This window comes from Urocitellus parryii, chromosome 13, assembly GCF_045843805.1.
Source record: "Urocitellus parryii isolate mUroPar1 chromosome 13, mUroPar1.hap1, whole genome shotgun sequence".
In the NCBI taxonomy this organism is placed as follows: domain Eukaryota; kingdom Metazoa; phylum Chordata; class Mammalia; order Rodentia; family Sciuridae; genus Urocitellus; species Urocitellus parryii.
Genome location: NC_135543.1, coordinates 13,276,947 through 13,293,154, shown reverse-complemented (window position 1 = coordinate 13,293,154; position 16,208 = coordinate 13,276,947). Strand labels below are relative to the sequence as shown.

Sequence of the window (16,208 nt, the reverse complement as noted above, 5' to 3'; positions counted from 1 at the left end):
GGACAGATATGTAGGTTTAGAAATCTACCTCAGCTCGACTCAGCATAAAATTTTGAGGCTTAAGTGACCTAAGCATAAGCAAAAAATTAGGAAAGTGTCCAGCAGAGTCGCATGTTAAGGAAATGTGTTAAAAAAAAAAAAAGCCCATGAAGCAGTCTGAAACTTACTGTTTATATTTTTTACAGTGTTCTTTGGGGAAAATATTTTTGAGTCTGAATGAACTTTCCCCCCATATATGTTTCCAAGTCATTTGGAAAAGAAGACAACCTAAGCAGGTTTTTGGATTCATGTTCATGTTGATATATCTCCTAAAGCAAGTAGGTTCATGAAGGGAAAGTCTCATTTAATTGACTAAATTATTGGCTTTAAATTTTTTATTGTTAATATAGACTAGAACTAATTTCCCAAGTCATAGTTACCTTGAACTGATCTAACACTTGAATATATTCATATGTAGTTCATGATGGTCTTTGATTGTGCTTTATCTGTGTTAACTGCTCAAGATAGCAATAACAGTGAATAGTATGCTATAGTATTTTTTTTTATAGATTTGTTTATTTATTTTTTGTGGTGCTGGGGATTGAACCCAGGGCTTTATGCATGTGAGGCAAGCACTCTACCATCTGAGCTATATCTCCAGCCCTTGTCGTTACAGATTTGTATTCCTTGTAGTTGTAGATATTAGTTTAGGGATACTTGGTTTACAAGCTTCTCCTTATTTCTTTTTTTAAAAATATTTATTTTTTTAGTTTTAGGTGGACACAATATCTTTATTTTACATTTATGTGGTGCTGAGGATTGAACCCAGTGCCTCGTGCTAGGCAAGTACTCTACCACTGAGCCACAATCCCTGCCCCTCCTTATTTCTTAAAATGGGAAAAGTTATTTTTAGTGTAGTGTTGAGCTGACCAGGCATGTATTCTTTATTCCACTTAAGAGATGAGGAAACTGAAGGATAGCTCGATGAAGTGACTTATTCAAAGCTGCATACCTAGTAAGTACTAGAACTGTGTCTACACGTCCTTCATCTTGTTAAGTCAATCCTCAGGCCTCAACTTTGTGTCTTCCACTGTTTTGATGTTTGTGGATGTAATAAAAATACAATAGCTTTTGCCAGAGCATCCCGCAACCACCCACAATACTGGGGGTTGAACCCTGGACCTCATGCAAGCAAGCAATGTATCACAGAGCTATATCCCTAACCCGACAAAAAGATTTTATATTCTGGTTGTGAGGTCCTTTAAAAGTCCTTTTCCTCAACAGAGATTTGAGGCATTCCCACATTTGTCAGATTCTTTAACTATTTCCAAAGTTTTGTAGCTCTTTGCACTTTAAATCTTTCAAAGTTTGGTTAGGTGTTCACTGATTGAGGGCATTGCTGTGGCCCAATTGGACAAGTAAGTCCATGATCTCAAGGAATGATGGCCCCAATGAGCCTTTACATTTTTGGGAAATTGTGTTTGGTCAGCAGATGGTCCCTTTTACTTCCCTCTAGGAGGACTCATTGTCACTACCTTGTCTTTATTCCTAAGGCTTAAGCTTCTCCTAGGGTCTGCTTTTCCTTGCTCTAGTCATATTATTGTGTATGAGAGTTAGAGGATCCCCCTTTCCGGTGAGATCTGATTTGCATTCTAGGCCCTGACCTGATGGTGTGGAGTTGACAGTTCAAGCTCTTGTTCACACTCTAGTTCTGCTGCCACTTTAGTCACATGGCCTTAGGCTCACTCACTCTGACTCAGTTTAACCTTCATCTCTGAGATAGGAAAAGTTCTCATTATGCTGAACAGTTATGAAAATTAAATGAAATAGGTCTTTAGCTCTTGGAAGAAAGCCTGTCACAAGGGAAGCACTTTCTGAATGTTGAAATGTTACTGTTGTTACTACTACTTGGAAAAAAAAAAAAGCTAGGTTGATAAAGGCTGCTGGCTTTGATGAGGTGTATCCAGGTGGCTTTCTTATTATTTATGTAAGTCTACCTTATTTTGAGAAGGATCTTAGTTTTAATAGCTGTGGTGTAGATAGCTGTGGTGTAGGAGGGCCACAGCTTCTTTGGCAAACCCAGCTGGTAGTGTTTTCATTTGGGAATGGAGCAAACCTTCCAGCAAGAGTGCTTTTCTTTCTTTATAGTAGAGACCTGATGTACCCAGGTTGGTCTAAGTAGAAGCATTTACATCTCCTGCCCTGGCTTTAGAGAAGGGGCTGGCAGAATCACAGCTTGTGGTAGCCTCTGTGGTCACCTTGGCAGCTCTGCTTCAGAACATCATGATAAATTGAATTTATGTTATTATTTATGTTTTATGTTTTAGATTTTACTACTTCTTCTGTGGTTCCCACAAGATCACTCTAGGTGGTTGTAGCCTTATTGATGGAGCTTCCGCCCCCTGTTCCAGCAGAAACAGCTTACAGTATAGAATGAGGAAAGGAGCGAATACAACTTGACTTTTATTCATTTTCTCTTAGGTATCCAAAGGGCGTATTTAGGGATGCTTCAGCTGAAATAGAAGTTATCTTCAGAGTAGTCTCCTGGTGAAAGAGTGTTGTAGATAAGTCAGAGGAAAACTGGTAAGAAAGGAAGGAGTTGTTGTGAAGTAGTCCACTGGCCCTTTTTCCAGCAGTGCATCCTGAAGGTCTCACTAAGGACTAAGCTTGGGCTTTTCTTAGTGAACAAAACAGAAAAATCCTTGCCCTTAGGGAGCGTGTGGTATAGACACAGATGAAAAAATAAGGAAGTTGCATAGTACGTTGGTGATCATGTCACACTTTCGGAACCTTTCCCTGTTTCCTCTTTTGCTCACATTATAAGAATCATAACAGTGGCCTAAAGGGCACCACGAGATTTGCTGTTGGCCTCTCCCCTTTACTTGTCGGACCTCATTGTCAGTCATTGCTCACATTCTTTGAATATTCGAGACCCACTCCTATTTTAAGACCCGTATTCTGCCTCCTTCCTCTTCCTGGAATATTATTCTAAATAAATTTTTAAACTACCTCCTCCTGTCTGAAAAGTGTCCCTTTCAGTAGGGATCACCCTGACCAGCCTATTTAAATGATAGTCTACCATTCTCCCAACAACCCTGATCTCCTTTTCTGTGCTATCACCCGCCCCCACCCCCAGTACTTACCAGTTTTTAACATATTTGTTTGTGAAGTGAGTTTAATGGGGATAGGGACCTTCATTTTGTTTACTGAACTGTGTTAAGTGCCTACCTACAATGATAATTGGTACATGGTAGGTATTCAGTAAACATGAGTACATGGAAATGAAAATTAAAGAAGGATTGTATTAGTTTCCTGTAACTGCTTAAACAAGTTGAACGAAAATTTATTCTCTTATAGGTCTAGAGGCCAGAAGTTCAAAATTAAGATGTCTTAGGGCCTTGCTCCCTCTAAAACCTCACAGGGAGTCCTTTTCCAGCTTCTAGTGGCTCCAAGTGTCCTGGTTTCTAGCCACATCATTCACATTTCTGCTTTTGTGGTCATGTCACCTTTTTCTCTTCTATCTCAAACCCCTTTCCTCTCTGGTATATGAAGACACATGGATTTGTATTTAGGGCTCACCTGGATAATCGGTTAATCACCCTCCTCTCAAGATCCTTCACTTAATCACATATTTTGGCATATGAGGTAAATTTACTCTTTTGCATGTAAGATAATATTCAGATTCCAGGGATTAGAATGTGGATATATATTTTGGGGGCCATCATGTGCCCACTACAAAAGGCTAAGGGGTGCTTTGGTTATTAGAAGGAAGACATTTCCGGGTGTACCACACAGTAGAAACTGAAACATAGGGGAAGGAAAGTCAGAAGACTGATCTCATCCCCTCACCCCGCAATTAAATACTCATACAGAAGAGTACAAAAGATGATATTATAATTTCCATGTGCTACCCTCCCAAGTTGTTAGTATCTCAGTGTAGTTGCTTCGCATCTTCTTTTGCCCCTCTGTTAAAGGAAGTAAGCACTAGAGATAAACTTGAAATCTCCTGTTTTCCATTTTCCTCTGCCTTTCTTCTTAGAAGCTGTCATTTATTTGGTGTATGACCAAATAATGGTCATAGCTTTGCTATTCTTGAATAATATATGGAGTTGTGTATTAAAATGTTTTCTTTATCTTTTTTCTTTTTTTTGTATCTAGGGCCTTGTGCGTGCAAGGCAAGCACACTACCAACTGAGCTATATCCCCAGCCCCATGTATTAAAATGTTTTTCAGAAATGGTATTACAGTATATGTAGCATGTTGTAACTTGTTCTTTTGTTAATTCATGTCTTTTTAAAAATCAATTCAGATTAATGCACACAGATTCAGTCCATTCATTCTACTGTGGCTCTATGTAGTAGATTTATATATTCTGGCTTCAGAATATAAAAATCCCAGCGAAGACCTCTGACTAACCTGGCTTGAGTCCCTTGTCAACACCTATTTGATTAGTCAGTGGCTTTAGCAGATGGGGCAGTGGAGTTACTCAAACTCAGCGCCTTCCCTATAACCAGAGGGTCAAGATACTTGCAGCTCCCCCCAGGATCTCATTTGTGTGCATCATTAGAGGAAAAAGCAGAGAAAGGATTTGGGGAATACAAAAACTCAGTTTTGTCCCTGAACTTCAAGGTAGGCTTGGACGTGATATGCTCAGGGAAGCTACCTGGACTCTCAGATTATATTCTGTGCTCCTGCAGTTTCTATTATTTTGAGAGTTACCATGTGATATCTTAATTGCCCTCTCTTGTTGATGTGTAATCAATCATTCAGGGTAGAGATTGTCTTGTTTTATTATGTACCTCAGGAAATACAAGAACTGGCACACCTTTAGATGCTCACCATGTATTTTTGAATGAAGGACTCCACCGATTAGAACTTTCAGCCCCATTTCCTATTCACAGGTCCCTGTACATTTTTTGCTCAGGAATTCTCTCTGGCTCTGGTGCTTTTGCATCTGCCTTTTAGGTCCATTAAAATTCTGGTTCTTTTCACATCTTTTGGTTTATGTGAGTGATTTGATCTGTTTGGGATTTCTTATTTAATGGTGAAAATTCAAGAAAAAAGGAAATAAATTGCTAAAATACAAATTCAGACCATCTTTCTAAAATCATTTGAGATGAGCCCTGCATAGGCCTGTTCAGCGTATCCTTTAGCTTTCATGTGTTCACAATAATTTCTTTTTGGCCTCAAATCATCAGCAGAGTATATTTTATGTAAATTTACATCTGAAAGCATTTTTAGTAGCTGGAAAACTTGAATTCTAATGGATATAAAATGGGAATGATTCTATTTTTAATAGTAGTAGTAGTAATATATTGAATGTTTTTTCTGTGACAGGCAAGTAGAACTAGGAACCATCTTTATCCATGTTATACAGACAAGAAAACTGGAGTTCAGAGAGATCAGTGATCTACTCACCTTAGCTCAGCTCACAGATGTGAATCCACATACTCTAAGCCCAGAGCCACACACCTCAGCACTATGTTCTACTTCCTCTGTGATTAGGAAAAAAAAACCTAGAATTTGGTAACAGAAAAGGACACTGTGTTGATCACAGATAAGGAGTGAAATTTCTGAATTAAATTTTTGCCAGAGATAAAGAGGGACAGTCAAATAAAGGCTTAGAGCTATATTCTCATGGCTTGTGAAGAGAGAAAGGGCCATGATGTGTGGAAATGGGTTGAAATAATGTGTTTTAATGAAACCTGGGATTGTATTGCTCAGAACATTTGAGAAAACATTTAAGAAATGTAGGTTACCCAGGGCACTTTCTGTCTATAGCATGCAAGTTGGTCTATAGTAGTCTTGGCATCCTGGCTGTGGTAGGAGTCATTAACTAGGAAGATGTAAACATTTTAGACATACATAAGTTTTACATAGAATACCTACATGAAGCAAAGCACAATGAATTTATAAGCATCATGCTGACTTTGTAGCACAAAAACCTGAGAATTTAGTAGCAGGTAGGTGATGGAATCTAATTATATGTGATACAATATATTATTATTAAGATGCATACAAAACCATTGATACTGCTTTTTTTTAAAAAAATTGTACTGTTTTAAATCAGTGTATGTAAGGGCTTTCTAAAGTTCAGATTTATTAGTGTCTGTCACCCAACTCCATATTTGTAAACTTTTGCATCTGTTTGCTCTGAATTATCTTTATTTTGGATATTTTCAGGAACAATATTCCTATTTTGGAGGAGATAATGAAATTACTAAGCCTAATAGGGTAAATTGTGCTCCTTGAAACCTGTGCCTATGCTAGCTATGCCTGTGCTAGGTTACTGTAAGCACCTTCCAGCAAATACACTGTTTTCTGCTTTTATAGAACTTGGTTCACTTCCATGCTAAATGAATACTATTGGTTTGGATTATTGAACTAATAGTGTTACTTGTGCAGTGGTTCTCTGCATGTAGGGTCATCTATTTATGTCCATAGAAGTAGTCACAGGATAAATGGATAGTATTGATATTAAATTATATTTTATCTTCTTCTAGGTTGCATCCCAGCGCATCAGCTCAGTAGACCTCTCATGTTGTAGTCTGGAACATCTGCCTGCCAACCTCTTCTACAGCCAAGACCTCACTCATCTCAATTTAAAACAAAACTTCCTAAGGCAAAACCCCAGCCTCCCAGCTGCTAGGGGACTCAGTGAACTGCAAAGGTGAGTCTTCACAGATCTGGGCTAGGGAAGAGCTGCTGGTGGTTTTCTCTTGAATATTCTGACTAAAAATCTATAGTGCATAAACTTCCTCTTTTAGAGGACAAGGTAATGGAAACTTTGACTACTGAGCACATTCTTTACTAATTCTCATTCTAAACATTTTCCCAAGGTTCCTCCCTTAGAATTAATGGGATAGATTTATATAAGAACAACTTTTAAAAAAAATTATCTTTATTCCTTAAACCAGTCAGTAGCCTTTAGTGTGTTTCTTCTAACTTCAGGAATTTGTTCAGCTTAAACTCTTTCAAAATTTATAGATGATTAGATTTTTTTTCCATGAAAAGACATTATCTTAGAAATTTAAGAACCTTGTTTTAAATTTATTAACACTATCTTCTAGGTATTAGTGTATAGATTTCAAGAGTCACACATGTTAAATAAATAGAATCTGCTCCTTTATAACTAGAGAGAAAGGACTTATTTGCACGACTCTAAAACAGATCTAAGAACTTAACATATTCATTTTCTTTTCTTTTTGGAGCAGTGGTCAATATTGATTCTATGGTAAATTAAACCCTAATAGTTACATGTTTGTTGCAAATAGCTGAGACTATACCTGCAAAAGAATACAAGTCTTTTAAATAAATAATGGATAGTTCATTTGTTTTTAAGTGATACGATTAGAGATTAAACTATGGTAATTAACCATTTCGATGTGTCTGTGGTTTCTAACATCCAGAAAAAGTGATCTAATAATTGTTTATTATAGAACTTTGTATAAATTTGGAAAATATAGTATTTTAATTATCTTTTCAGGTAATTGTATTCTTATTTGATTCTATACCAAAATTTGACAGGTGTTCATTTCTTAACTGTTAGGTCCAATATAGAATCTAAAATTCCATCAATTTTTTCAATTCTTTAAGATCCACTTGGGTGTCTTGCATTTTGATTGAATTTTTACTCATGCATCATTTCCTTGCATTAAGTATTAGTCATTTGGAAAATACTGGTTCATTGTATAATACAGATGTTCCAAATGTTAACACATTTAATTATGCAATTTCAAGAAGCCACTTTTTAAAAAATATCATGACTGATCTAATCAGAAAACTCTATATAAGTATTGGGAATTTGTCAAACTTCCTGCAAAAACATCTTTTCCAAAATTTTAAATTGAAGGCTTGAAGGCTGTCATTGACAACAAACACTGTCGGTATTTTTTTTCTGAAGGAGTTGTCTCACTTCACTTTTGAGAAAATATCTGCCAAATATCCAAGTATAAATAATGATGGTTTGCCAGTTATTCTTTCAAGTAGAAATGGTATTCCATGAAGGTGGTTACTAGTTTGGCTCCCAACTTATCACATAGGTGTTTTCCTTGAGATAACTGTCATATTTTGGTATTTACCAGAAATGCTTTACAAATACTAATAATTTTATGACCCAGAAAATTAAAAAGATATACTTGAAAATTAAGATGTGATAAAAATAACTTCCCTGCATTTTCAAGAACATTCTTAAGTAAAAGTGGCATTACAAAAATTTTAAAGGGATTTTTTACAGTGATTGTCATGTTGAATACACTGACTCCTGGGCCATTTGTTACTGCAGTGAATTAATTACATAGGCAGTAAAGACTCCGGTAAGGATATTGTGCTCAAGCAATTCCTTATTGTTCCTGTAGCCGATGGGGACTATGAAATCAAACTGTAACAGAATTCTTTATCTTAGATTTTTGTATGTCTTATATATTGATATTAATATTGGTACTGGCACTTCTACAATAAAATTAATAATTTTCTTGCTGAAGGGCGTGCATCATTAGTCAATTTTAAAGTTTAAAATTATTTTGAGGTAGTTTTGTATATTTCTCAGAAGTGTGGACTTTGCCACTTTCTATTACAGAACATTAGGAACTTTTCATCATACCACAGGGTCCTGTTGTCTTAAAGCAGAAAAGGGGCATTAGAATTCATCCAAACTGATGTTCCCTTTTCAGGTATGAGGCTTTATTAGGAAGGGATGTTAAATGGCAAATTCAGGTTAGTGGTTGTCTCTTGGAAAGGAAATAGAAAGCTGGGATTAGAGAATGATTTGAAGAGGTTTTAACTTTATGTGTGAGGAATATGGTGCCCTCAAAGAACAAGTATTATCTTTCCAGTGGAAAGATACTTTGGGTATTAACCTGGCTTCAGGAAGGTTCAAGTCCTGTTTTGCCTCTTAATTCTTTCAGTCACCTAATTGATTCCCTATATCTATAATCTTTTGGTAAAAGTAACTCTATAGGGGCTGGGATTGTGGCTCAGTGGTAGAGCGCGTGCCTAGCAGTGCAAGAGCTGGGTTCGATCTTCAGCACCACATAAAAATAAATAAAATAAAGGTATTGTGACTGCAACTAAAAAAAAAAAAATAAAAAAAGTAACTCTATAACATTGAACCTGTCTGCTTCATCTGTAATTCTGTGTCTGTATCTTTTAAACTTCTCCCCGTTTCTTTTCCACTCCCCATTCTCTGCCATACATACCTTTTCTCCCATTGCCATAATAACATTCCTTCCCAGCTGTCACCTGGACTCTGGCAATTCTTTGAGAATAACTGTTTTACAGTAATTTCCCCACTGCAGTTCAGCCACTGTTTTTCTTGTCTACAATTTTGTTCATTTCTTGGTTTTATTCTGTATTTTGAGAAGTTTATGCTTTTTTTCCCCATTGAAGTAATGTAACATAGATTTTTAAAAATCTTAATACAACAAGGTTTTTATAATAAAAATAATTGTCCGAAGCTCCAGTGCATCCCTCCACTCAAGTCTTGCTTCCTAGGCAGCTGCTTTTGAGTCATTTGGCTCTTTCCCTTAATTTTTCCAAATATTACATGTATGTTGCTATGTTTTGTTTTTAGTTGGACATTGTATGTTCACTTGTTACTAAGAAGATAAAGATTAGTTCTTTTACATTGTGTCATACCCTCTCTGTCCTATGCATAAACTTCTCCTTTCCTTATCCTCTCAATGTGCAGGTATTGATTTTTTACTTTTTCTATTGTAAAGAACATGGATCAGTTATTCACAGCGAAGTCCTTACATGCAGTGATTACATTTCTTCTTATGCTGGCTTCAGAGTTCACTTGCATACTTTCTCTCTAGTATTTGTCCTTCTGATGGAGCTCTAGCATTCTTATCCATACCTTTTTTCCTGGAGACAGCGTCTATTCTGGAGCCTATGTAGGAACTTGTTGTTTTTGCCTGCTACATAGCAAAGTCAATTTGTGAATCTTTTCTTTAGGGTGTGTCGGTTTTACTTGAGAGGAATCCTTTGGTCTTTGGCCTGGGCGATATTTAGCAAGATTCAGGAACTGAGTGAGAAAGAGCTGGAATCTCAAGGTTTAGTGTGTGGATTTTTTTAAATCTTCCTGTTTCCAGAACACTCCTCCCAACTCTTTACTGTGCCTTATGTCTCTGAACCAGGGACTTTTTTTTCTCTCTGATTCATTTTATTTCTTGGAATAAATCCTCCTGCTGGAACTGGGGAGAGAATCTGCAGTTTGTAAACTCCTTCTTATATAGCCTTTTGAAAATCTTTTTGTTGAAATATAACAAAACCAGAAAAGTCACTTAGAGGAGTATACAGCTTGGCAGATTGCTAACACATGCACACCTCCATGTGACCAGTCCACAACCAAAAGTATTACCAGCACCCCAGAAACCTTCCTTGTGCCTGTATCCCAAGGTGTTCACTCTTCCAGCTTCTGACTTGGTATAAATGGATCACACAATATGTGCTTGTGTATTTCATTGCTTTTTAAAAAGCAAACCATCATTGTAATCAATGTACTGTCTGCTTGTACTAGATAGTGTGTTATATAAAGCACGACTTTAATTTGTTAAAGGTAGAAAGGTTTTTAAGTGTTACACTGCAACAAGAGTGTCTTGTTTTGTCCTTTCTATTGTTTTAAGCAGAGGGAGGTTGGCTTAGAGGGCTTGGTATATAGGGTCTAAAGAACTGGTAAAGCTGCTATTGTGTAGCCTTTCAGAAAAAAATCCCCCAAAACTAGGCTTTTAGATTAACTTCCTTTTCACCACATATTTCTATAAGGTGCTTGTCTTTCATTCCCATTGTTTAAGAAAGATTTTATTGATATTTTTGTTGATATTTTCAAAGTAGTAAGTATATGATACATATTACACACATGTACACACAATGCATATATTTAAAGCTAGGAATTAAAATTCCAATATATGTTTAAGGAACTTATACTTGAAAAATTATTAATGTACCTTTTTTAATGTTCATACAGTTAGTGTGGTGATTTTGAGATATGCCATATGTTTAATTGCTTATTTATATATACATGAGTAGGGAACTTAGGCTAATAAATCCCTAGTGTGTGTTTCAGCTACCAAAGTGTAATTTAATTTTATGTTTTCACCTAAGTCTCAAGGAATTAATTTTTAAATTAGTATCAGAGAGAAGAATTAGTATCAGAGAGTAGATTTCCAGAGAGAAATGCTAAGTACAATGCAGTTATGAAAGATAGGAGTTCTGAAACTTTTTATCTTAAGCACATAGTCCCTTAATTTTTCTTCTTACTGTAAATTTTCACCTTAAACAAGTGATCTATTTTGACAGAACTTTCAACTCAGTATTTGCACGAGCATTCTAAATCTGGAAAGATGGCATGCTGATGGACACACACAGGTCAGCAGTTTTAGAGGGAAAACGTTGTTCTTGGAACTACCACTATTTGTTTTTCCTTTATTGGCATTGGAACTCTTCAAGTCAGTGTTCAAAATATAGAGAGAGGCAAACATCAGAGTAATTTTTGGTGGTTTTAATGGCTTTTTTCCTGATTATATATATCACTAATAACTGTAATGTAGTATTTACATCTGTTTTATTAGTAAATAGTACTTCACTTATATGGCAACTGTATCTCCATTTAGATGATCCAGATGGTCTTAATACAAGATTGTTTTTAAGTTTAATGACATATGTTTGGATAGAGTCAATCAAGTGGACAATTTTTTTTTGCTGGTTTGAATTTGAGGACTTCAACTTATTTGTGCTGCATTTTATATTGATGCTTAAACATTTTACTGTATTGAAAAGTTTTAGCTTTTTTTGGCAAGATGGATACTGGGGATAAAACCTAAGGCTTTGGGCATCCTAGACAAGCAATCTACCACTAATATCCCAAACCTTTTTTTTAAATTTTGAGACCTGTCTTTAGTTCTTTTACATTTATTGCTTTTGATCATTTATTTATTTACTTGTACTAAATTTTACTAGTGTTCAAACTTTTTATCACACTATAAATTTTACTTTTAAGTTTTCAGTTTCTAAATAATTTATTAATGCTTTATAAGTAGGATCATTTGTAGGAGCTAGCATTTGTGAGTGCTGGGGAAGGAAAACTTTACCTGTATCCTATAGGTATCTCTATCTGGGCCTGATAATTAAATTGACATAAAGCCGATAAACAGGAGAAAAACCATCCATATTTTTACATCTATGAGAGCCCCCATAGGGAAATGATACCTAAAGAAATGGCAAGACCTAAGTGCATATACACTGTATTGAACAAAGAGAGGCAATTATGAAAAATATATGGGGAGGCCAAAGGGAGGTAGCAGTTCTTTTAACAAGGTGTGTGGTTCTCAGGCTTGATTCCCTGTCTCTGGTGATGTTTCTTTTCTCCTGGTAGAGGGAGGATATCTTTCTCATGGGAGTTTTCTTTCTTTTAGAAAGGAAAGGGGAAGTCAAAGCACTCTTCTTACATCTGCTGTTTTTCTTTAGCTCGGAATAATTCTTATGCCAAAGAGGCACGTTTTGGGGATGATAGGTCAGGGGGATCTTTGGTCATGATGTCCTGCAAAATTTAGAAAGAGCAGTACAAAAGATAAACCCAAAATCATTGATTTTAAGTCTGATACTCATTTGGTTGTACCTGTTTTTGGTAGCTTAATCCATAATACTTGGAAAATTTATCACTTAAGTTGAAGTTAAATGTCTTTATCTCAGAATATTTTAACCTACTAGTCACTTCTACCTGCCTCTTTTAGAGAGAAGCCCATGCTTTAGTAAACACTTAAAACAAATTGGTGATCATTGAAATACACTTAAATTGCTTAATTTTGTATGTGGGAAATAAGAACAAATTATAAAATAACTACTTCATAAATAGAAATTATTACAATATTTACTTGGTTTTAATGGGTGCTAGTTGTCTCTTCCACCCATTAATTAGGGAAGTGAATCTGCTTTTCCATTCTTGGGATTTATAGGTAAATTGGTACAAAGTAGTACATCTAGAGTGGAATTATTTTTACAGAGAGAATACTAACTTTAATTTCAATAGAAATTGGTATTTATTTATTTTAGTTGTAGTTGGACACAATACCTTTATGTGTTTATTTTTATGTGGTGCTGAGGATGGAACCCAGACCCTTGCATGTGCTAGGCAAGTGCTCTATTGCTGAGCCAAAACCCCAGCCCAGAAGTTGGTATTTTGAATGGCTTAGAAAATCGTGTTTGAATTATTAATGTGATTGTTTACCATAAATGATACTGAACCCCCTCCCCCGCCAAAGCGACAGAGGTATCATCAGCATTTTAAAACTTTCTCCTTTGAATACTGAATTTGTTATTGTTTATTAGTAATGTCCTGTAACAGTTTTACAGAATTCTATGCAATAATTTAAAAAGAGCCCTTTGTTGTACAGAGGTTAGAATGCATAGGAATAGCAATATTGCTTTAACTTTTAAACATTTGATGTTACATTTGATTTTGCCTTAGTGACTTTCAGTTTAGACAACATAAGAGTTGACTCTATTGCCTTTCTTAGTTAGCTGTTTTATCTGTTTATCCTGTTTTCTTTGGTTTGAACTCCATGAGGGCAGGAATCTGGTTTCCTTTGGAAGTCAATACTATTGCTAGGTAGACCATTAAATGTATATGCCGTGTATGAATGAACAGATAAGTGAATGGTGGTGGGGACTGTCATTAATTATTCATTCAATTATGTGTTAAGTGTACTCCCCTTCTTTGCAAGTGGTATTTGTACCAACTTGTATGAAGAAGTGAGACTGACCATTTATCATTATTTTTCTCTTTGGTTGAAGTTATAATGAGAAGACAATGTGCACAATAAGACGATTGAGAAAATACTACATGGAAAAGATTTGTGACAAAGGATGACAAGTTAGAAAAGGAGATATTAGGTTTTAAATGGACAGCATGATATTGGACTTTCTCAAGGAAAAAATCTTTGGGTCTGCTCACCATTCTCTAGAAACACCACACATTCTCTTGCCACTCCTCTTACAAGAATGTGCCATTGTGGACTCCTAACCACTTGCCAAACACAGGCCCAACCCACTGAGTCCTACCTGCCCTTCAAAGCATATTGGCAAGAAACATCTTGAAACTTTGGTTGTCTCGCTGTTCCTTGTGACCTTTCCTCTTCTGGACAGTTAGCTTTCTTTTTTTAGTTATACTTGAGCACAATACCTTTATTTAATTTGTTTATTTTTATGTGGTGCTGAGGATCGAACCTAGCATCTCGCACATGCTAGGTGAACACTCTGAGCCACAACCCCAGCCCTAGCATTCTTTATACTTAATCACTTTTTGGTTTTGTCTTTTATGATAAATATCTGAAAATTTCTAAAATTGATGTTTATTGATACATTTCTTGAGAGTAGGATGAAATTTCTTATGCTTGTATTCCCTCTTCCCACTCCACAGTTAGCGCAGGGATGGAGGTGTGTGTGTGTGTGTGTGTGTGTGTGTGTGTGTGTGTGTGTGTTTAATTGGGTTGATTTTCCCATCATCAAGGATAATTGAAGGAATGTGTTCACAAAACTATCAAAAGAAAATTTCCAAAATGCCTTGAGCAATGGAAGGTATATGAAGTATTCCAGTGACTATTTTAAGGGGACAGTGGTCATTTAGGATGATTGTTGATCAATCACATAACAATATCTGGCATTTAGAGTTCAATTTCAATAAAGTTAGGAGTGTGTAAATTGTGTCTTAGAGTCTGCAGTATAAATGAATACAATGTCACTTTAAAAATAAGCGATTGCCTTGGGTCAAGGAGGATGTGAATTAAAGATTTGAAGGAAAGAAGTGCTTTTAGCTCTGACTAGATGTCAAATTGGTTTTAGCTGAAAAGAGTAGGAGAGATGGAGAGGTGAACTTTTTCAAACTGGAGAACAGTGGGAGAGATGGAATGAAATTGAGTTTGGGTGTGCAAGAATGTGGGTGTAATAGAATGAAAGTTATGGCGAAATGAGCAATGAGCAACTCATAATTATGCCTGGCATTTATCAAGTACCTTTCTTCTTAGAAGGCTCAAATTCCTACATTTTAGTCCCTGTAGAGCGGAAAAACAAATGACCTATTTCCTATTCTGTTCTTTTGGGGATCTTGGCATTCCAGAGATAGAAAGTTATTAATGTTAATTATATATCCTTACCAAAAGTTTACATTTTCAGATTTATGTGGAAAGAGAGATTTTAGTTGTTGTTTTTATCAGTAGTTTCTGAGAACTATTTACTGGAAATAATAAAAATTCAGTAGCATAGTGGAGTGAGGAGAGGCATGCTAAAATATCTTTTAGGTTATTTGCCAGATGTAGACTATAGTACTCAGAATAATTTCAGCTTCTTTGAAAATATTTTCAAACAAATAAACCAACAAAAATTTTCTTTTAAAAATTAAAAGTGTATGAGCTGCTCACTGCTGAAATAAAAAGCTAAATATTTAGTTCATGTAAAAGAAACAAAAAATACTTAGCACAAGTGCTGCTCAGAAAAAACCTGGAGAAGGAATTTATACTATTGGGCTTTGGTGAGACTTGCCAAATGTTTAAAGAATTTCATAGAATGTATGGAATTTTCTTTTTTCAGTTAACTATTCCTATTACTGCAAGTCCTATTACTGCTTTTCAGATGGAATTTTGATCCTCTTGGGAAGCTTTCCATTTCACAGGATTCCCACTTTCCTTCCCTGAGCATTTGATCAAAGGAAAGCCTTCACATGGTTCTGGGGCTCTGAGATCATGTAGCCTTTGGTCTTCTCCTCAGCTAATGCTGCCGACCTCATTTTTGGCAATAATGACCTATTTTCTTCTTCCCTCATACAGCACATTTTGAAGAGGAGCTCAAGGGGAAATAAAAGATGTATCTATGAGCCAAGCTGAATTAAATTACACTTTGCCCTATTGACTTCTTGAAATCATTTAAGATGATTTTTTTTCCCACTTAAAAAAAAATAAGAGGGGAAGATGATGTCTTTTTTAAAAGCCTTGGCTTGATTCTACTTTGGTTATTGTGTTGCCCTAGTTCCATTCATTTTTGGATTTAGTTGAGCTCTTTGCCATGGTCTCTAGCTTTAGCCTAACTCTTTAAGAGTGTAAAGCTAAGCACAGCATTTGTAGATATGTACTCTTCTGAGTGGTAATCATCTTTTCACTCTGCATAGCTCCTAAGGACAGTGATGAACATGATGTAAGAGGCCTATAGATGCTTATTTTGTGGTTGTCAGTGTTAAGGTA

The 16,208-nt window shown here is 35.9% G+C and overlaps 1 protein-coding gene across 1 annotated transcript in view; it reads left to right on the top strand.

Moving 5' to 3' along the window:
- Phlpp1 (PH domain and leucine rich repeat protein phosphatase 1) overlaps positions 1-16,208 on the top strand; it is a 214,663-nt gene that overhangs the window by 122,601 nt on the left and 75,854 nt on the right. The window contains exon 4 of the mRNA XM_026404647.2: positions 6,483-6,649. Coding sequence (XP_026260432.2) covers positions 6,483-6,649 — 167 coding nt within the window. The remainder of the gene's footprint in view (positions 1-6,482; positions 6,650-16,208) is intronic.